At 41.9% G+C, this 23,724-nt stretch overlaps 1 protein-coding gene across 1 annotated transcript in view; it reads left to right on the top strand.

Annotated features, from left to right (window-relative positions):
* LOC132820337 (sodium- and chloride-dependent neutral and basic amino acid transporter B(0+)-like) overlaps nt 1-23,724 on the top strand; it is a 60,539-nt gene that overhangs the window by 12,668 nt on the left and 24,147 nt on the right. Inside the window, exons 4-6 of the mRNA XM_060832358.1 lie at nt 8,821-8,952; nt 17,602-17,769; nt 21,252-21,390. Of these exons, the coding sequence (XP_060688341.1) occupies nt 8,821-8,952; nt 17,602-17,769; nt 21,252-21,390 (439 nt within the window). The remainder of the gene's footprint in view (nt 1-8,820; nt 8,953-17,601; nt 17,770-21,251; nt 21,391-23,724) is intronic.

Genomic DNA, 23,724 nt, shown 5'->3' with positions numbered 1-23,724 from the left:
AAGTCAGAATGTAGCAACTCCAGGTTTTGATCCAACAGGTTTAACCTTCACCTGATGAAGCAGCAGAACCCCAGAAGCTTCTGATTTCAAATAAACCTGCTGGACTATAGCCTGGTCTTGTGTGTTTTCTGACATCCTAACAATAGTGTAGGGGTTAGAAATGTTACAGTCTGGACATGGCACAGTTAAATACTAAAGTGCAAAGTGGTGGTTGAAATTAATTCAAGTGACTTTTGAGCAAATCACATTGTCTCATTACAGGTTGTAGTTTGAATTTGTGGCCCATTTCTCATCAGGAGTAAAAAGCATTATACTTTTATACCTTTAAATACTTTATATTGCTAAATTCCTAAAACTGAAATAATTCTAAAAACACAACAGAATGTCATTAAGACCCAGATTGTTCCCAGCATTTTCAATAAACAGTAGATTAATAAAACTCATGTAGCGCCTTTTTCATTTGTCTAGTTCAAGTCAGAGTAGACCACATTTTCAGTTTAAATAGGCATAGATTGATTCATTACAAGTTTTATGGAAGATTCCTTTGGAGTTAAGATAATAAAGTCCTTGTCAGCAATATCGTCAGATGTTAAGATTAAAACAAGGATAGAAAACACAAAAGAATAAAGTTTCAATCAGTCTTTGTAGCATGCTAGTGGAATCACTGTTAGACTTTGCTTACAGCAGAAATACACGGACATCATGATGGATCACAATATTGAACACGTAATTTTGGTCAGTTTATCAGGAATACCCATTGATAAGGTGCTAGCTAAAACAAAGTTGCTGTACCTACTTTACAATCTCACAGTGAGTTATCAATGAACTTCATTATCTCCTGGATTACAGTTATTATTTATCTTTATTTTGATCTTAGTTTGCCTCCAGTAATGTATATATATGCTGATATATTATCCATCATAACATAAGAGACTGAGTCTGGATATCATGCTATCAGAGAAATCAGCAGATATTTATTATAATGATATAAAGTCAAGGATTTTACGCAGGCCAGTCATTATTTGGTGTCAACGATGAGTCACCATGAATATTCTGTGGAATCCCCATTCTAGCACACTCTGAAGGAATTGCCCAGGAAACTGGATTTCCCACTAGACAATTCTCCGATTCTTGGAACACTCCAAAAGTCTCTATTTACATCGGAAATTTCAGAAGGTACTGATGAATTTAAGTAAAATAATTAATCAGGAAAGTTAGATTATTAAATCTAACACCCCTGCCATGTCCAGACCCGCTCCAAACCCCCACATCCATCAGATCTGAGTTGACATCTACCTAGCAACTCCTTGCATCAGTCAAATGTGACCCAACCCAACCCAACATTAACATAGAGTCATAGAATCCTACAGCATGGAGACAAGCCCTTTGGTCCAAATTGGTCCATGCCTACCAAACTGTCCATCCATGCTAACCCCATTTCGCTGCACTTAGCCATTTCCTTCTAAACTTTTCCTATCTATGTACTTGTCTAAATACCTTTTGATGTTGTTAATGTAATCAACCTTCTGCTGGCAGCTCATTCCAGCTGCATTCCACCCTCTGCGTCAAAACGTCCCCCTCAGGGTCGCTTTTATTCTTTCCCTTCTAACCTTAAACCGATGCCCTCCTGTCCTCGATTCCCCAATTCTGGAAAAAAGACAGAGTGCATTCACTCTATCCATGCCTATCATGATATTATACATTTCTATAACAAACTTCCTCAATCTCTTCAGCTCTAAAGAAAAAAGTCTTAGGTTGTTGAACCTTTCCCTATAACTCAGACCATTGCATCCTGGCACCATCCCTGTAAATTTCTTCTGAACTCTTCCCAGTTTAACAACATCCTTCCTCTAGCAAGGAGACCAAAACTGAGCATAACACTCCAAATGTGGCCTCACCAACAATCTGTACAAGTGCAACATAACTTCCCAGCATTTATACTCAGTGCCCTGACTGATGAAAGACAGTATGCCAAAAGCCTTCTTCCCTGTCCTGTCTGTCTGTGACTCCACATCCTCGACAGAACTGACCGCTGGCCTCTACTGTCAATCTGACCTCCTGCCCAGCTGACATCCTATCTAGCTAGTGAACAGTCAGGAGGGAGTTGCCCTGGGAGTCTGCAAAATTGACGCCAGACACTTGAAGTCTCATGGCTTCAGGTTAAAAAGGGGGCAAAAAGGTCCTGCTGATTATCACATACCATCCTCCCTCAGCTGATGAATCAGTACTCCTCAATGCTGAACAAACTTGGAGGAAGCATTGAGGGTGGCAAGGGCACAACATGTCCTTTAGGTGGGGGATTTCAACATTGACCATCAAGACTGGCTCAGCAGTAGCACGACTGATCAAGGTGGTTATGTCCTAAAGAACTTCACTTCTACACTGGGTTTGTGGTAGGTGGTGAGGAAACTAACAGGAGTGATAAACGGACTTGACTTCATCCTCGCCAATCGACTGAGGATTGAGTTGTAGAAATAGCGGAGGCGCTGAATGTGATCTTTCAAACATCACTGGAGTCAGGAAAGTTCCAGATGATTGGAAAATTGCTATTGTAACTCCCTTGTTCAAGAAAGGATCAAGACAGAAGATGGAAAATTATAGGCCGATGAGCCTACCCTTGGTTGTAGGTAAAATTCTAGAATCCATCGTTAAGGACGGAATTTCTAAATTCTTGGAAGTGCAGGGTCAGATTAGAACAAGTCAGCATGGATTTAGTGAGGGAAGGTCATGCCTGACAAACCTGTTAGAATTCTTTGAAGAGGTAACAAGTAGGTAGACCAGGGAAACCCAGTGGATGTCATCAATGTACACTTCCAAAATGCCTTTGATAAGGTGCCTCATAGGAGGCTGCAGAGTAAGGTGAGGGCCCCTGGTGTTCAAGGTAAGCTACTGGCATAAGTTGGGGATTGGCTGTCTGACAGAAGGCAGAGAGTTGGGATAAAAGGTTATTTTTCGGAATGGCAGCTGGTGACAAGCGGGGTCCTGCAGTGTTGGGGCACAGCTGTTCATTTTATATATTAATGATCTGGATGAAGGGACAGGGAGAATTCTGGCAAAGTTCGCCGATGATACGAAGTTAGGTGGACAGGCAGGTAGTACTGAGGAGGTGGGGAGGCTGCAGAAGGATCTAGACAGTTTGGGAGAGTGGTCCAGGGAATAGCTGATGAAATTCAATGCTGCTACACTGGGTTTGTGGTAGGTGATGAGGGAACCAATAGGAGGGAAAAACTTACTTGACTTCATCGTCACCAATCTGCTGGCTGTATTGGTATGAGTGATACTGCACAGTCCTTGTGGAGATGAAGTTACACCTTCACATTCAGAATACCATCCATCCTGTTGTATTGCACTATCACTGAGCTAAATGGGACAGACTTCAAGCAGATTTAGCAACTAAGACTTCAGGCACTGTGGGCCATCATCAGCAACAGAAACATACTTCAGCACAATCTGCAAACTCATGGCCCAGCGTCTCTCCCACTCAAGCATTACCATCAAGCCGGGGATCAGCCTGGTTCAATGGACAGTGAAGTTGGGGAGTCAGGAACAGCACTAGACATACCTAAACATGAGGTGTCAAGCTAGTGAAGCTACTAAACATGCCAAACACAATAAGCAGCATGTGATAGAGCTAAGCAACCAATCAGTCTGAACCAGACTCTGCTGTCCTGCCACATCCAATCATGAATGGTGATAGACATTTAAACAACTCACTGGATGAGGAGGCTCCACAAATGTCCCCATCCTCAATGATGAAAGAGCCCAACACATCAGTGCAAAAGGTAAGGCTGAAGTGCTGAGTGGATGATCCATCTCAATGTTCTCTACTTGTCCCCAACATTCAGCCTTCAGCCAATTTGATCCACTCCATGAGATAACAAAATACAGTTCAATGCACTGGATACTGCAAAACCTATGGGCCTTGACATCATTCTGGCAATAGTACTGAACGTCTGTGCTCCAGAACTTGCTGCACCCCTAGCCAAGCTCTTTAAGTTTAGTTACAACATCAGCATCCACTCATCATTGTGAAAATTGCTCAGATATGCTCTGCATACATCAAAAAGCTGGACAAATCCAACCCGGCCCATTACACCCCATCAGTCGATGATCAGTGAAGTGATGGAAGGTGTCGTCAACAATGCTATCCAGCAGCACCTGCTCAGCAATAACCTGCTCGGTGATGCCCAGTTTGGATTCCGCCAGGACCACTCAGCTCCTGACCTCATTACAGCCTTGGTTCTAACATGGACAAAAGAGCTGAATTCCAGAGAGGAGGTGATAGTGACAGCCCTGGGCAAAAACAATGGCTGCAGATACTGAAAACCAGATTCTGGAGTAGAGTGGTGCTGGAAAAGCACAGCAGTTCAGGCAGCATCCGCGAAGCAGTAAAATCGACGTTTCGGGCAAACGCCCTTCATCAGGCAGACAGCTATATTCCTGATGAAGGGCGTTTGCCCGAAACGTCGATTTTACAGCTCCTCGGATGCTGCCTGAACTGCTGTGCTTTTCCAGCACCACTCTACTCCAGATAGTGACAGCGGTGGACATCAAGGCCACAGTTGACTGAGTGTGATATCCAGGAGCCCTAGCAAAACTGGAATCAATGAGTGTCAAGGATCAAACACTTCTCTGGCCCCCAAGAAAGCGCATGGTTGCAAATCCTCAACACCATTCACAATTGCTTAGATACTGAAGCAGCCCATGTTCAAATGCAGATTTGGGATAACAAGTGGCAAGCACATTCATGTCACACAATTGGCAGAAATGACCCCCTCCAACAAGAGAGAATCCAGCCATTATTTTGTGAAATTCATTATCATGACCATTACTGAATCTCCCATTGTCAACAGCCTGGGGTTACCATTTACCAGAAACTGAACTAGACTCATACTCTGGTTACAAGAGCAAGTCAGAGTTTAGGAATATTGCAGCAAGTAACTCACCCCTAACTCCACAAAGCCTGTACATCATCTCCCAGGCACAAGTGCCAAACACTGATATTATAATGTAAAGGTTGAATTTATCATCAATCAGTGATTCTTTAAGATTGTCTACTGCTATCTATGATTGATAAATAAATTAATAGATGAGGAGATAATGTATTCCAACCCCAGATGAACAACTGGCAAATATCAACATATAACTTTATTCCCCTTCTAACTCCTCACGCTCACAGTCATACACAGATAGAACATAGAACAGTACGGGCTCTTCAGCTCTCTATGTTGCGCGGACCTTTTATCCTATTCTAAGATCAAACTAACCTACATACCCTACATTTTACTATCATCCAAATACCAAGTGATGTAAAACTGACTGGTCTGTAATTCCCAGGGTTATCCATTTCCCCTTTTTTGAACAAGGGAATGACATTTGCCACCCTCCAATCATCTGGTACTACTCCAGTAGCCAGTGAGCATGTGAAGATCATTACTTCTGTTGTAATGTCCTGTACCTTTAAGAAAGAGTGAATGCTGTTCTGCACTGAGAGCTTACAAGCACCTGTCATATGATTTAACTAGCAGTCTCAGAGTGTACTGGAAAATTGAAAATAAATAACATTTGGCTGTGAAATGGAAACCTGAATTGTTTGCTGTTTTGGCAACAAATCCAATTTAAACAAACAGTTTAAATTATGCCTCAGGATACTAAAACCCAATCCAGTTTGAATTTATTGTTTTACCAACATCAAACTGATGATCCAATTTTGGGGGAAAATGAAAAAGGCAGCCATTTTGAAAATCAGATAGAGCAACTGCAATCGAGAGAGAGAGAGACCCAAGACATTGAAATACTCTGTATCAAAGGTACCTTTCATACGAAACATCTTAACAGTAAAACGAAAGAAGATGATCCAGTGAGGTCTTCAGCCGGAAGAAGAAAGACACCAAAGATGACAGCCACTGAAAGGTTTTGAAATTGATTTGATGTAATTTTAATAAATGTTATTTTGGAACAGTATATTATAGCATTGGAGGCAGGTATTAAGCAGTTAAGAGAAAAGGGGCCTTAGTGTTGTGAATATTTGTTGCTTGATGTTCCCTTTTAGAGTTAAAGAATGAATTGATGTTATTTTCTTGAAATATTAGAAATATGAGGTGAGGTGAGCTTCTCTGGGTGTTTGGTTTAATGAAGAGAGAGGTTCACCGCTGTGTCATAACACTTTAGGCACAGCAATCTCTTCCCTCGCTTCCTGCAGCAAACTTAGGTATATCCCGTCTGGTTCAGGCGACTTATCTATCCTCATGCTTTTCAAAATTTGCAGCATATCCTCCTTCTTAACATCAACCTGTTTGAGCATATCAGTCTGTTTCACGCAGTCCTCACAAACAATAAGGTCCCTCTCCCTAGTGAATACTCATACAACATATTCATTAATGACCTCCCCAAATGCAACTCCAGGCACAAGTTCCCATCACTATCCCTGATTGGCCCTACCCGCTCTTGCTGTAAGTTCTCCGTAAACAACCTCAACATTTCTGTTGTACATTTCCCTGAGAATATCTACTCCCAATTTATGATTCACAGTTCCTGCCTAATAGCATTGTAATTTCCCCCTTCCCCAACTAAATGCTTTCTCATACCATCTGCTCCTATCCCTCTCCATGACTATAGTAAAGGTCAGGGATTTGTGATCACTATAACAGAAATGTGCTCCCACCAAGAGATCTGTCAACTGGCTTGGTTTATTACCAAGCACCAAATCCAAATGGCCTCCCCTTTGGTTGGCCTAGCTAAATATTTAATCTGGAATCCTTCTTGGACACACCTGACAAAATCTGCTGCATCCAAACTATTTGCGCTAAGGAGATTCCAGTCAATATTAGGGAAGTTGAAGTCACCCGACACAAGCCTGTTACGTATGCACCTTGTCAAAATCTGCCTCACAATCGGCTCCTCCATGCCTTTGTTGCTATTGGGTATCTATAGAAAACTCCCAATAAAGTGACTGCTCCTTTCCTGTTTCTGACTTCCACTTATAATGACTCAGTGGACAAACCATCCCTGACAATCTTCCTTTCTCCAACTATTATACTGTCCCTTATTAGCAATGCCACCCACCCATCTATTTTACCTCCATCTCTCTTCCTATTGGAACATCTAAATCCCGGAACATTCAGCAACCATTCCTGCCCCTGTGATATCAAAGCCTCCGTAATAGCCACAACATTATAGCTTCAAGAAACTCCATACTCCATTGTAGCTCCATGCTCTAAGTTCATCACCCTTATTCTTGACACTTCTTGCATTAAAATAGACCCATCACACTGACTGCAGCTTTGCCCTATCAACTGCCTATCCTTCCTCACAGTCTCTCTGCATTCTGTATCTGCCTGTTCACCAGCATCCACATCCTTTGATCCATAGTTCCAGTTCCCATCCCTCTGCCAAACTATTTAAACCCTCCCGAAGATCTCTAGCAAACCTCCTGCCCAGGATATGGATGCCCTTCAAGATCAGGTGCAACCCGTACAGGTCCCACCTTCCGCAGAAGATCCACATACCTGAAGCCCTCCCTCCTATACCAGCTCTGCAGCCACGTGTTTAGCTGCACACACTCTCCGTTCCTAGCTTCACTAGACAATGGCACCAATAGCAATCCTGGGATTACTACTCTGCTCTTACTAATTAACCTTACTCTTACTAACCTTTCAATGTTCCCTCAATACAGGAGTTGTCCCACTGGACTGAAGAATTGCTGACATTATTCCACTTTAGAACAGGGGCGAAAGAGGAAAATCAGGGATTTATAGATCAGTTAGCCTAACATCTGTGCTGGGGCACTGGTTGGTGTCTCTAATTAAGGATAAAATAACTGATCACTTCAAATTTCTTCAGTTAATCAGAGACAGTAGGTCATGCCTGACAAACCTCATTTAATTTTTTGAAGCCATGACTAAGATAGTGGACAGGGGAATGTCTATGGTTGTTGTTTGTATGGACTTCAGATGGCATGTGATAAATTGCACATAAGAGCTTATTAACTAAGGTAGAGGCTGATGGAATTGAGGGCAAATTACTTATAATAGATCAGAAATTGGTTGAGTGGCAGGTGCCAGAAAATAAGGATAATGAGTAGGTCCTGAAATTTGCAGGATGTGACCAGTGGTGTCCCCGTAATGATCTGTGTTAGGGTCTCAATTATACATATTTTTTATTGACAACTAGGATAATAACATAGAAACTCATATATCCAAATATACTGATGACGCAAAGTTAGGGGGCATTGTAGACAATGTAGTCAACAGCATAAAATTGCAGAGGGTTCTTGATAGACTCAGTAATTGGGCAAAAATGTAGCAGATGAAGTTCAATGTAAGCAAGTGTGTGGTTATCCATTTTGACCGATATAGTATTGACCTGGATACTTCCTAGATGGCATAAAGTTAAACACAATGGATGCCAAAAGAGACTTGGGGCTTCAGGTGCATGGACCTTTAAAGTACCACAAACAGGTACAGTAAATAATGAAGAAAGCTCATGGAATCTGGCTTTTACACCTCGAGGACATGAATACAAGGATGTAGACAGTATGCTGCAGATATACAAAACCCTGGTTCGACCACAATTGAGGTACTGTGGGAAGATCTGGGCACTACATCTAAGGGAGGATATATTGGCCTTGGAGGGAGTACAACATGGTTTTACAAGAATGATAACCTGGATTTTAGGGGTTTGGTTATGAGGAGAGATTCTAAAGATTAGGCCTGTTTCTCTGTTAGTATAAAGTTGTTGTTACCATCCACTTGAAACTGCAGAGTATGTTGGGAATTCACATCCATGGACCCTGTTTCACCTTTTTATTCTATTTTCCAGGTGTATTTCTTATTCCCTACTCAATCATGCTGGGTCTTGTTGGGATACCAATATTTTTCTTGGAATCTTCCTTTGGACAGTTTGCCAGCCTCGGGCCTGTTGCAGTGTGGAAATCTGTACCAATGTTACAAGGTTAGAGATTATTGAATAATTAAAACTCAGCAACAATTTCAATGCATTTTAATGTTTAATTCATATTAATAAACTAGTTACAATTGAGTGATTAAATGAGAGTGTATCTGAGCCTTGCTGTCATTCTCTTTGAAAACTTTGTTATGTTACACCAAGATATGTCAGTGATTAACACTGATGTTAGTTTAGTTTCTTATTCATTAAATGTGCGTGATTGTGATTGTGTTCAGTTCACCTGGATGGTTGAGTCCAAATCTCATTGTTTTTTCAGAGTCAACTTTTCCTTGGATCATTTAAAGAATGATTAGATTATATTCCCTACAGTGCAGAAACAGGCCCTTGGGACCACCAAGTCCACACTGACCCTCTAAAGAGTAACCCACCCAGATACATTTCCCTCTGACTAACACAACAGACAATTTAGCATGATCAACCCATCTTTGTTTTGTGGGAGGAAACCAGAGCACCTAGAGGAAACCCACACAGACACAGGGAGACTATGCAAACTCCACACAGACAGTCGTCCGAGGTCGGAATCAAACTCAGGTCCCTAGCGCTGTGAGGCTGCAGAGCGAGCCACTGAGCCACTGTGCTGTCCTTGTAAATTGTATCAAGTTGCTGTGGTGAGATTTGAACCCATGTCCCTTGAGCATTAACCGGAGCTTCTTGACTACCAAACCAGTGACTCCTCCAGTATACCAACATCTCCAGGAAACTTGACTAGTAACATGCCCAACTATTGTAAACTAATAGCAAACTACTAGCTCAGAAATGTGTATGCTTGAGCAATGTAATGAATGTCTGTTGGGTTGCCCAATACCACAATATCATACCCAGTTTCTGACATTGTGTTAGATAACAAAAGCATTGCCCCATCAGGTAAAACACCCTGGTGGAGGCAAACTCACACCATAGCAACAGCAGTTGCTATCTCTTAAAGACATCATAGAGGTACATATTTAGAAAACAAATTCATGTCCAGCTTGACTTTGGAAGCAGACAGTTTGGAATAGGGAGAAGTTTGTTATCCTTAAACAGCATCAGTTTTTCAGAGTACAGACAATTGTACATATATGTAGATGGGGCATTAAGCACGAGAACAATGGAACATATTTCTAATTTTCATTAGGATGCAAATTCTTTCAAGAAAAAATACATTTCTAAGATTTCCTTGGTAATAAAAACAAATTAAAATGCTAAAGAATGCCCTTGAGCAATGACAAAGGCCAGTGCATTACAGAAAACTTGAATCCTAGAAAGCTCGGTTGATGGAAGTTAATACATAATGACAATTACAAACGTCTTTGTTCTTAAGGAAAGAGCAGTATAATTTGAAGAGACAAAAACATCAGAGACACACAGCAAAAGCTGGTGTTTTTGTAAAGGCCAGCTCATGGATAGCAACAAAACTGGTATGGATTTGGCATCCAGCAACACGTTCACTGATTTTACTGTTCCAAAACTTCATGCAGTTCTATTTTGCAGATCAAGGTCTAGGTGAGGCCATGAAAAGAACTCTTAAAAATCTTGTCAGAACTCAGGGAGGTACAGTGGCCTTACATTGCCAGGGATCCGGGTTTGAATTGACCCTCAGGCAACTGTCTATGTGGAGTTTACACATTCTGCCCATTTCAGATGGGTCCCACCAGGTGCTTTGGTTTTCTCTCACGGTCCAAAGATATGCATGTTTGGTGGATTGGCTGTGCTAAATTGCTGATAGCGTCCAGGGATGTGTAGGTTAGGTGGATTAGCGAGGGGAAATGGAGAGTTGCAGGGATAGGGTAAGAGATTGGTTTTGGATGGGATGCTGTTCAGAGGGTCATGCAGACTCGATGAGCTGAATGGCCTGTTTCCACTCTGTAGGGATTTTATAACTTGACAAGGAGGAGCTTCACATTATTAACATGCACAGTTTTTCTGGGTGGATCAGAAAAGTCTGGATATGATTTGGAAAGATCTTGAAGAGCAGATCAAGATAAGAATTCACTTCAGATTGAACAGACTCGATATCATTTCAAATAGACAAGAATCCTCAAGAGTCTATTCACCAGTTTGTTGGAGGATGCCAAAGCAAAGGGCATGAGTGTGACTTTACTGAAGAGGAATGGCCAGAGAATATTAATGAGTTGATTATCACATTCACATGAATTAAAGTCAGTTGGAAGAAACATTTGTGCAATAAGAAGGGCCACAGTCTTGACCTATTACTTGAGGGTAGACAGATCTATGAAGATGTCGTGGCAGGCCAGCAACAATTACATGCTTTAGGTGCTACCAATACTATTGCAATGGTCAGTAAAGCACAGAAACCCAACAAAAGCTCCAATAGCAGTAGTTTGTTGCACTTCTCCAAAGTCCATGCTCTATTTTTTGATATCTGTAGCATCAAGGGACATGGCTATGTGCAGGAAATCTGTTTCCAAAAGCCAAGTCAGGCCCTTACATTAAACCAACAAGCGACCAACATGACAGTATAGAGTAATAACAAATCATCAGCAACAAGGAAACTGTTACCAAGGTGCACCAAGGCAACCACATTGATGAGGTTCAGAGTCAACCAAATGAAAGGCAAATTTTAGAAAATGAGCAGGCTTTACATGATGTTAATCTCACACTCTGTGTTGGGAGTAGAAAGCAATCAGGAGCTCTTTAATATCATGTGTCCTGAGAAGGCAGTGTGATACAAGATAAAAGCTAAAATCAACACCGGAGTTAGTGTTACCATGTAACCACTATATGGCCTCAATGACATGCACCTGAGCAAGTAATGTTCCATGGTACAGGCTATGAGAAACCGTCTCTCAGTGGAGACAGCAGATCAACAATTGTATGTATTGTCAATGAGTGTCAATGCGCAAACTCTCACTGGCTTCCCGAAATATTTAGTCTAACAGATACATGGTTACCAGTATGTACAGATCTAAGTGCAGTCTCAAATCATGACATTCAAACCACACACACCAATGTAGAACAAGTCACATATGGTGCAATTGAATTAGTCAAGAATTGGTAAAGTTATAACTTTGAAGTAGTAATTAAGCCAGGTAGCCAAGATGATGGCATATGATTTACAGAACAGCTTATCCAAAATACAAAGATATTCATCTTGATCTGCACCATGATCACCTAAACTATGAAATTAAATGTGCTCTCAAGGCTGACATGTTATACTTTAGACAACGTGAATTGTTTTCATTGGGCGCAGTTTCAAATCATGCCCATGTTACCACAGGAACGCATGAGTATTGAAAGTTCAAAATGATTGGCATAACAATCCAGGGATGAATCGGGATATTCAATGACTCACGAATGCAATATATAAACAGTGGGAGACTCTATATCCATATGATATTTCATCCAATTCTTCAGCAAAGTAGCAACAGAGCTGTTCATATTGTGTGGGGAGATTACTTCCTTGTGACAGATTACTTCTCTGAATCACCCATTTTTTTGGTGAATTAGCAGCAAAATGAGTACAAGTGTCACTGACACAATGGTGGTATTTTTAGGTTATTTGGTGTCCCAAGTAAGAATCTCCAAAATTGCTCACTGGGCAGAGAGTGAGAGTTAGAAATACAAATCTTTGGATACCAGCAAAGGTTTCTAAAATATGCAACCAGCCCAGGTCACAGAAATGTATTGCAGCTCATGATATTACATGATAAAGGAACAGAAGCCAGCTCTGAACAATTTATGACAGACCAATCATGCATGAAGAGATTGAGAGTTGAACCCTCTGATGATGTTGTGTGGTAGGGTTGATTAATAGCAATCAGCAGCAAATAACCAAGTTGTCAAACAAGTGCAACAGAGATCAATGAGTACCTTTCCAGGTGGACATACATCCACCAAGTCAGGAAAAATTGTCAAACTTTCAAAACATTACATTGAATTTTGAAACATTAATCTTTAAACTCTGTCTTACCTGTGTGCATAATTGTCAAATTAATTCCATGTGCCTCTGCACAACCATGTCTATCTGTTTTGGAAAAGTTATCCTTATTCTGTTGTAAAATATCAGCCCAGATGCTATTTTGCCTCAGGAGGGTCCCACTTGTTTGCAATAGTTAATTGTAACAAATGTTTAACAGTCTCTTCAACCCCATGATATTCACACTCAGTTTCTTATGTTATTGGGGATCACATAAGCATTGTCACATCTGGTAAAACATCCTGCTGAAGATAAACTCACACCAGCAGTTGCTGTTCTACTTTGGATTAAATTAAAGCTAAATCACAAGATATGGGTTAGCAATGCAGCTAGTTATGAGCTGCAGTGAGAACTCTGGAGCTGAACCTGTGCCCTCAGTTTAAGTTGGAAAACACAAACCAAGGATCCTGTCACTGATTCCCAATCCTTGGTAAAAAAAAATACCAAAGTGCATACTACACATTGGGTCAAGTCTGGACCCAGCGAGTTAATAGTTGATGGAGTTCAATGTTTCAGTGGTTAGTTTTTAGGTTGAAGAATGCTCACTTGGACATCAGGTGCGGGATTAAACCCTCAAATGAAATAGACATTGAGGAAACGAGGGAGGAGCTAAAACCAACTCTGGTACTTATCAATGGTGCCAAGTTATATAGTCATAGAGTCATAGAGATGTACAGCATTCAAACAGACCCTTTGGTCCAACCCTTCCATGCCGACCAGATATCCCAACCCAATCTAGCCCCACCTGGCCCATATCCCTCCAAACTCTTCCTTTCATATACCCATCCAAATGCCTTTAAAATGTTGCAATTGTACCAGCCTCCACTACTTCCTCTGGCAGCTCATTTCATACATGTACCACCCTCTGTAAGAAAAAGTTGCCTATTAGGTCTCTTTTATATCTTTCCCCGTTCACTCTAAACCTATGCCCTCTAGTTCTGGACTCCCACACCCCAGGGAAAAGACTTTGTCTATTTATCCTATCCATACCTCACATAATTTTGTAAACCTCTATAAGGTCACCCCTCAGCCTCCGACGCTCCAGGGAAAACAGCCCCAGTCTGTACAGCCTCTCCCTATAGCTCAAATCCTCCAACCCTGGCAACATCCTTGTAAACCTCTTCTGAACCCTTTCAAGTTTCACAATATCTTTCCAATAGGAAGGAGACCAGAATTGCACACAATATTCCAACAGTGGCCTAACAAATGTCCTGTACAGCCACAACACGACCTCCCAGCTCCTGTACTCAATACTCTGACTGATAAAGGAAAGCATACCAAAAGCCTTCTTCACTATCCTATCTACCTGCGACTCCACTTTCAAGGAGCTATGAACCTGCACTCTTTGTTCAGGTCTCTTTGTTCAGCAACAGACCTCAAGACCTTACCACTAAATGTATAAGTCCTGCTGAGATTGTTCTTCAATGAGCTTTTTTCTTATTCGTTCAAGGAACTTGTTTTCTCTGGCTGGGCCAGCATTTATTGCCTATCGCTAGTTACTCATGAGAAGTAGTGATGAGCTGCCTTCTAGAACCTCTGCAGTCTATGCGCTGTAGGTTTCCCTACAATGTCCTTTGGAAAGGAATTCCAGGATTTTGACCAAGTGACTGTGAAGGATCAATGGTATATTTCCAAGTCGGCATGGTGATCGTTTTAGAGGGGATTTTTGCAGGTAGTGGTATTCCCCTGTATTTTCTGCCCTTGTCTTTCTAGATGGAAGTGGTCATGGGTTTGGAAGGTGCTTTCAAAGGAGCCTTGGTAAATTTCTGCAGTGCATCTTGTAGGTAGCACAAACTGTTGCAATTGTGTATCGGTGTGAAGGGAATGGATGCTTGTAAATGTTTTGCCAATCAAGTAAGCAGCTTTGTCCTGGAGGGTGTCAAACTTCTGGCGTGCTCTTGGAGCAGGCAAGTGAGGAATATTTAATTAAACTCCTGACTTATGCCTTGTAGATGATAACAAGCTTGGGGAGACAGGAGGTGAGTTACTCCTGCAGTATTCCTAGCCTCTGACCAGCTCTTGTCACCATTGTGTTTGTATAGTAAGTCCAGTTGAGTTTCTGGTTAATGGTGACAACAAGGATATTGATTGTGGGGGTATTCATTGATGGTAACACCATTGAATATCATGGAGCAGTGGTTAGATTGTCTCTTGTTGGAAATGGTCATTGCCTGGTATTTGGGTGGTAGGAGTGTTACTTGCCACTTGTCAGCCCAAGCCTGGATATTGTTCAGGACTTCTTCAGTATCTGAGGAGTTGCGAATATTGCTGAACATTGTGCAATCATTGTGAACATCCCTACTTCTGACCTTATGGTGGAGGGAAGATCATTGATGAAACAGTTAGAGATGGTTGGACCTCAGACACTAACCTAGAACATAGAACAATACAGCGCAGTACAGGCCCTTTGGCCCTCAATGTTGCGCCGATCCAAGCCCACCTAACCTACACTAGCCCACTATCCTCCATATGTCTATCCAATGCCCGTTTAAATGCCCATAAAGAGGGAGAGTCCACCACTGCTACTGGCAGGGCTTCCATGAACTCACGACTCGCTGAGTAAAGAATCTACCCCTAACATCTGTCCTATACCTACCACCCCTTAATTTAAAGCTATGCCACCTCGTAATAGCTGACTCAATACTTGGAAAAAGGTTCTCATGGTCAACCCTATCTAAACCCCAAATCATCTTGTACACCTCTATCAAGTCACCCCCAAACCTTCTCTTCTCCAATGAAAACAGCCCCAAGTGCCTCAGCCTTTCCTCATACGATCTTCCTACCATATCAGGCAACATCCTGGTAAACCTCCTCTGCACCCGTTCCAGTGCCTCCACATCTTTCCTATAGTATGGCGACCAAAATTGCACACAATACTCCAGATGCAGCCGCACCAGAGTCTTATACAACTGCAACATGAGCTCAGGAATCCGGAACTCAATTCCTCTACCAATAAAAGCCAGTACGCCATATGCCTTTTTCACAGCACTATTTACCTGGGTGGCAACTTTCAGAGATCTGTGTACATGGACACCAAGATCCCTCTGCTCATCCACACTACCAAATATCCGACTATTAGCCCAGTACTCCATCTTCTTATTACTCTTAACAAAGTGAATCACTTCACACTTACTTACATTGAACTCCATTTGCCACCTTTCTGTCCAGCTCTGCAGCTTATCTATATCCCGCTGTAATCTGCCACATCCTTCCTCACTGTCAACAACTCCACCGACTTTTGTATCATCCGCAAACTTGCTCACCCAGCCTTCTAGCCCCTCCTCCAGGTCATTTATAAAAATGACAAACAGCAATGGTCCCAAAACAGATCCTTGCGGAACACTGCTAGTAACTGCACTCCAAGATGAACCTTTACCATCAACTACTACCCTCTGTCTTCTTCCAGCCAGCCAATTCCTAATCCAAACCTCCAACTCACCCTCAATGCCATACCTCCGTATTTTTTGCAGTAGCCTACCATGGGGAACCTTATCAAATGCCTTACTAAAATCCATATACACCACATCTACCGCTTTACCCTCATCCACCTCCTTAGTCACCTTCTCAAAGAATTCAATAAGGTTTGTGAGGCACGACCTACCCTTCACAAAACCATGTTGACTATCCTTGATCACATTATTCCTATCCAGATGTTCATAAATCCTATCCCTTACAATTCTCTCTAAGACTTTGCCTGATGAACTCTTGCAGAGATGTCCTAGAGCTGAGATGACTGGCCTCCGGCATCCATATCCATCTTTCAGTGTTCCAGGTATGACTCGAACAAGTGAAGAGTTTGTCCCTTGACACTAATTGATTTCAGTTTGCTCAGGCTTCTTGATGCCACACATGGGCAAATGCGGCCTTGATGTCAAGGACTGTCACTTCCACCATACCTCTGGAATCCAGCTGTTTTGTTTAAACCAAGGCCAGGCACTGAGTGACCCTGGAGGAACACAAGCTGGGTGTCACTGAGCAGGTTGTTTCCGATGATTGAGAGAGTGGACTGTTAGGGCAGTAATTGGCTTTTGTGTCCAGAACATATCTGGTCAATGTTTCATGTTGTCAGGTATATGCCAGTGTTCTTACTGTACTGTAAGAGCTTGGCGATGAATTCTGGAGCACAACTCTTCAGTACTGTTGCTGTACCGCTGTCAGGGCCCAAATCCCTTGCACTATGCAGTGACTCTAACTGTTTCTTGACACCAAGTGGAGTGCATTGATTTGGCTGAAGACTGGCATCTGTGATGCTGGCAACCGTCGGTTGAGGCCAAGGTGGATCATCCACTCAACAATTTTAGCTGAACATTGTTGGAAATGCTGACCAAATCTAACACCCACTAAGACAATGGCAATACTAGAGGGATAGTTGTAACAACAGAATAATATTCTCTTGTCCAATTCTTGTTTAGATTCTGAACCTAATTGTCTGTAACTTTATCATGATTTCTGAACTCTGAGGATGACCTGTGCTTATATTCAAGAACAGGGATAATAAAGTTGATGGCTTATTTTCAACTTTATAAGTTCAGACTGGAGAGAAGCAACATCAGTCAACCATGGCTGCCTTATTTCAAAACACTGTCTCCCTCTTTCTCTCTCAAATTACATTAAACATATTCTAGTTGGAAATACATTGCAATTGAATTCAAGAGAACAATTTTATTTCAAATAAACAGTATTGTTTCTAAGCTCTTTTCCCTTTGTTCAATTTTAAGGTGTTGGAGTCACCATGGTCCTTCTGATCATAATTGCCAACATTTCCTATGCCTGCATTATTGGTTACAGTCTGTACTACCTGTTTGCTTCCTTCCAATCACCCCTACCATGGGCAGACTGCTTCAGTTGGTGGGGAGCAGATGAAACATGCAGCAGGACTCCCAAAGGTACAGTGTTCACTTTGACTGGGGACATTCCGTGTCTGTTCATATTTTATTCTGTTGATCTGTCATAAGAAAAGTAGCCAATGCTTTCGATAACCAACTTCATTGTGATTGTACAGCAGAGAGACTTGGACAGGATCCAGCTCCAAGGATCATGTCACTGAGTCACTGAAGTGAAAGATTGTCAGGCAAAGAAAATCATCTCTCCTTTAGTATTGTCACTGTTGGTCATTCTCAGCTGCTTTACTCTACCTGGATTGTAGATGTAGGGAAGCTAAGGTAGTTTCAACCTTTTATTATCAGTACCTACATTACTACTGTCTGGTACAGAGCACAGTTTTTCTCTTTGTTTTCATCTCAGGCTCATCTCCCTCAAAATCTTCATTCAATGTCATCAGTAACACAATGAATGATTTACATTCACTCCTTGACCTTTAGGATTAGGGGTCATGAGATTGGATGCTGGATTTTGAGCCTGAAAGGAAATTTGAAGATCAGGACCAGGACGCAGATTTCAAACGTCATTGGTTTTACAAATGGGAGTGAGAGTAGCAACAAGTTTCAGAACAACATGTGTGTTAAACAGAGATAGGTGGAGGGACAGATAATGTTGAGGAGGTAGGGAGGCTGCAGAAAGACTTGGAGAGTAGATGAAGAAGTGGCAGATGGAACACTGTGGCAAGTGTGGAATTATGCACTTTGGTTGGAAAAGTAGAGTGCAGAATATTTTCTAAATGGAGCAAGTCTTCGGATATCAGAAGCACAAAGGAATTTCAGATTCCTAGTTCAGGATTTTCTTGATGTGAAAATGCAGGTTCAGTTGGGTGCTGGGAAGGCAAATGCAATTTTAGAATTTATTCTAAAAGGCTTAAAATGCAAGAGCAGGAATATACTGTTGTGATCGTAAAGGATCTGTTCAGATTACTTTTGGCAAATTACAAGCAGTTTTGGGCTCTGCTTCTAAGGAAGGATGTGCTGGCATTGGAGGAGGAGGCTTACAAGAATGATCATGGGGATGAATGGCTTGTCATAGGAGGAGCAGTTAGGGACTTCAGGTTTCTACTTGATGGGATTCAGAAGGATGAGAGGGATCTTATTGAAACTTGCAAAATACTGAAAGGCCTATATAGAGTCTGATAGGACCCGAGACACAGCCTTAGAGTGATGGTACGAAGCCTCAGAGCTGAGATGAAGGGTGAATCTGTGGGACTCATTTCTGCAGAAGACAATGGAGGCCAAGTCATTGAATATATTTAAGACAGAAAGATAGGTTCTTGATTAGTCAGGGGATCATAGGTTATGGGGAGATGGCAGGAGAATGGGGTTGAGAAACATATCAGCTATGATTGAATGGTGGAATAGACTTGATAGGTTGAAAGGCATAATGATCTTCCTATCTCTTATAGCCTTATGATCTTATTTTATTTCAAAAATGTTTAAGTTGTTTCCCTCTGAGTCAAGGAAACCAATGTATGACCTGCAACTGGTGTCAATTTTAAGTACCAATAGCCAATGACTTACAACAGTGTTTGCCCTTATTCAATACATTGGGAGGTGCTCTTCTAGTCAGCCGACTATGTACATATTCTTGCTGCATTTTGCCTCTTAAGGGAAGGTGTGAGTCTTGGAAAACAAGAAATTCATGGTTTAAATAATACCTTTTAATTTCCATATATCTGCATTTTGGACTCACATTCCTGTCTGTGATCCTGTGCATGGGTCCAGGAAGTTACTCTCAATCTTTTTTTTATTATAAAACACAATTCACAAGTTTTGAAGCCTGGAAAGTGATTGTACTGGAGTTAGGGAATCAGAAGTAATTAATTATCAGGATTAATATTCATTTTCTGATCCATTAATGAAAGTTTATCACATGGCTTTTGACAGTGGTAATGCCCCAACCTCTGACCCACAAGGTTCATTTCTAACCCCCCCCCAGAGGTGTGTCATAAAAATCTGAACAAACTGATCAAGGGATGTGGGCACCACTGTCTATGCCAATGTTCATTGTTTATCCCAAATGCCCTGAGTAATGTGGTGGTGAACCACTGCAATCTATAATAAAGGTATAGCATAGATATGTATATTGTAAATATTGAGAGTTAGAACTTGTTCATAAGATGTGGATATGAAAATACAGTCATGAAAATACCTAAAAATTGTGTCAATATAATATCTGAGTTAATATGTGACGGATTGAGACCAGGGAGTTTGAGACTTAAGCTTATAAACCAGACTGAGTAAGGAGGCTGGGGTATCGTCTTTGAGGGATGGGATGTCTGAAAGCTCAGTGATTGGCTGGTCCTTCCTTCCTGAGTCTGAATACATTAACTATCACATGGCTAGCACAGACCAAGTGGATCTGAAGGGACACATTTGGCGCCCATGTAGAAAGTTCTTTACTCATTTGTCTCTTCTGTTTGTGCTCCACAATGCTGACATTTCTGTCAGCTTCAAACATGGTGTATGAGACACTTTTCTTAAAATCCCGACATGATGCTGTCATTAGTGTGAACTAATGATGTGGAATACAAGGAGGGAGCTCAGTACATGTACCCAGCGTGTACAGTCTGGATAGAATGAAGGGCCAATTAAAACCATTCACAACCAATGGTGACTCAATGGAAATTTTTATCCACACAGCAAGAAGTTAGGATTGCATATGTATTGCCTGAGAGTGTGGTGGAGGTTACTTTTATTCAAGACATTCAAATGGGAGATCGATCATTGTTTGAAAAGGAAGGAGTTCAGAGCTACTGAGTGGAGGAACTAGGTGAAACTCTAATTTGGATTTTCACAACAGTTTGCATCGTCTCATTCTGTGCTATAATACTTTAGTGATTCTCTGTGCTGTTGCAGACTGATGCTCAACAAAAAACATTGTGTCTCAGTCCCTGTGTGATTTCTTTCACATGCAGGATATGCTATTGAGTATCATAGGATGCATCTTCATGAAGTGGGAACCTTCACTGTTGATGTACCTATTTGCGTGTTAAGGGAGCTTTTGGGCCACTTGCATCTACCACTAGTACCAAACACTTTATGGAAGCCAGTAATTGAACAATGCAATTTTCTTCTATGTCATTGGATACCTCTATTGGGCACCCACTGAAAATCTACCCTCCTAGGAAACAACAGACCAGATAGAGTGAACCCACATATTGTGCCGCTTCCCCACCCCCACCCTTCAACACATACATAAGAATGCCAATGGCAGCCAGCATACCCATTTAAGACATCTCTTAGGGAGTCAATTTACGTCTGGCAAGAAAGGCCGTCCTCAAACCATCCTACCCTGGATTCAATGAGTGGACACTGGGAAGAAGAGAGGCTCTTCATTTTATATATTCCTACCTCAGTCTATGCCTCTGATTCCACCTTATGTAATGGATGAGGTTGGGTTGGGTTGCCCAGAGACCCTGATTGTACCACTAGAAATGGCAGCATTGTTCAACAAGTTCTAAACCACATTCAACATTTTCTAGATCCATTTTGCAATCTTACTCTGGACGATGGATATTTTGAAGTCATTAATACAACATGGCTGCAGACGTATAATAACACTTGCCTAATTGGATCAGAAATCTCCATTCCTCACCAGGGTCCGAGTGAGCAATACTGGGAGTAAGTACATTGTTGTTTAGTATGACATAATTTGATTAATGCTGACAAAAGAAACATTAAGTCAAATCTTCCTGTCTTCCATTCATTCTGAAAATTTGCAAGAAATACTAAAGTGAAGGGAAAATAACAGGAACAAAAAAAACCCAGAAATTGTTGGAGAAACTCAGCAGCTTTGGTAGCATCTGCAGAGAGAAAGCAGAGTTAATGTTTTGGGTCCAGCAATCTTTCTTCAGAACTGGACCTGAATCATTGACTTTGCTTTCTCCCCATAGATGCTGCCAGACCTGCTGTGTTTCTCCAGAAATTTTTGCTTTTGTTTCAGATTTCCAAAATTTGTTTTATGTTAGTGGAAAATAACAGATGCTGAATGAGAGGTGCATTCCGATTGGTTGACAAGTGAACTCTGATTGGTTGAGTTGTTACACTGAGGGATGTGCCCATTAGAGCTATTTGACATTTACCTGGCAGATTTTGTTTAAATTTAAACCAGGAGGTTGATAGATTGGCCAGAGCATTGCCCGAGTTAATGGCTGTCATCTATTCTGTTCATTTGACTCGGGGCAGAGCTCATACACAGTTTTTCTGTCTTCAAAGATGATCCCTGTGTATTAATATACAAAGTTTCCAGTGCATGCAAGTGTGCTACACTGGAAAATCATAATTGTAGCTTTATCCTAAATTTAATGCAAGTGTAATTACATAGAACATAGGAAAGTACAGCATAGAACAGGCCCTTTGGCCTACCATGTTGTGCCAAGGTTTAATCCTAATGTAAAATAAAATAACCGAACCTACGCACCCCTCAACTCACTGTTATCCATGTATATGTCCAGCAGTCACTTAAATGTCCCTAATGACTCTGCTTCCACTACCACAACTGGCAATGCATTCCATGCATTCACAACTCTCTGCGTAATGAACCTACCTCTGACGTCTCCTTTATACCTTCCTCCTAAAATCTTAAAACTATGACCCCTTGTGCCAGTCAATCTTGCTCTGGGGAAATCTCTCTGGCTGTTGACTCTATCCATGCCTCTCATGAGGGATATGGCCTCCTCTATATTGGGGTGACAGGCCACCTACTTGCGGAACGTTTCAGAGAACACCTCTGGCACACCTGGACCAACCAACCCAACCACCCCGTGGCTCAACACTTCAACTCCCCCTCCCACTCCACTAAGGACATGCAGGTCCTTGGACTCCTGCATCGCCAGACCATAGCAACACGGCGGCTGGAGGAAGAGCGCCTCATCTTCCGCCTAGGAACCCTCCAACCACAAGGGATGAACTCAGATTTCTCCAGTTTCCTCATTTCCCCTCCCCCCACCTTGTCTCAGTCCCAACCCTCGAACTCAGCACCACCTTCCTAACCTGCAATCTTCTTCCTGACCTCTCCGCCCCCACCCCCCCTCCGGCCTATCACCCTCACCTTATCACCTTCACCTTAACCTCCTTCCACCTATCGCATTTCCAACACCCCTTCCCCAAGTCCCTCCTTCCTACCTTTTATCTTAGCCAGCTTGGCACACTGTCCTCATTCTTGAAGAAGGGCTCATGCTCGAAACGTCGAATCTCCTGCTCCTTGGATGCTGCCTGTTTGCTGCGCTTTTCCAGCAACACATTTTCAGCTCTGATCTCCAGCATCTGCAGTCCTCACTTTCTCCATGCCTCTCATTACCTTGTATACCTCAATCAGGTCACCTCTCTTCCTCCTAATCTCCAGCGAGAAAAATCCGAGCTTAGTCAACCTCTCTTTATAAGACAAGCAGCATCTGAGTAAACCTTCTTTGCACCCTCTCCAAAGCCTCTGTATCTTTCCTATAATAGGGTGACCAGAACTGGACACAATATTCCAAGTGTGGTCTCACCAGGGACTTGTAGGACTGCAACAAAACCTCGCGACTCTTAAATTCGATTCCCCTGTTAATGAAAGCTAAAACACCACATGCTTTCTTAACAACCTTATCCACTTGGGTGGCAACTTTGAGAGATCTATACACTTGAACACTAAGATCCCTATGTTCCTCCACACTGCCAAGAATCCTGTCTTTAATCCTATATTCAGCATTCAAGTTCAACCTTCCCCTTTTAAAATGCATTACTTCGCATTTATCCAGATTGAACTCCATCTACCATTTCTCAGCCCAGCTCTGCATCCTGTCTATGAGGTGCTGCAACCTACAGTAGCCCTCGATACTATCAACAGCACTTCCAACCTTTGTGTCATTTGCAAATTTACTAACCCACCCCTCAACCTCTTCATCCAAATCATTTATAAAATTTACGAAGAACAGAGGTCCAAGAACAGAGCTCTGTGGGACCCCACTCAACATT

Source organism: Hemiscyllium ocellatum, chromosome 11 (genome assembly GCF_020745735.1).
Source record: "Hemiscyllium ocellatum isolate sHemOce1 chromosome 11, sHemOce1.pat.X.cur, whole genome shotgun sequence".
NCBI classification, from domain to species: domain Eukaryota; kingdom Metazoa; phylum Chordata; class Chondrichthyes; order Orectolobiformes; family Hemiscylliidae; genus Hemiscyllium; species Hemiscyllium ocellatum.
The sequence above is the reverse complement of the archived record's forward strand: the minus strand, read 5'-3'. Positions and strand labels throughout refer to the sequence as shown.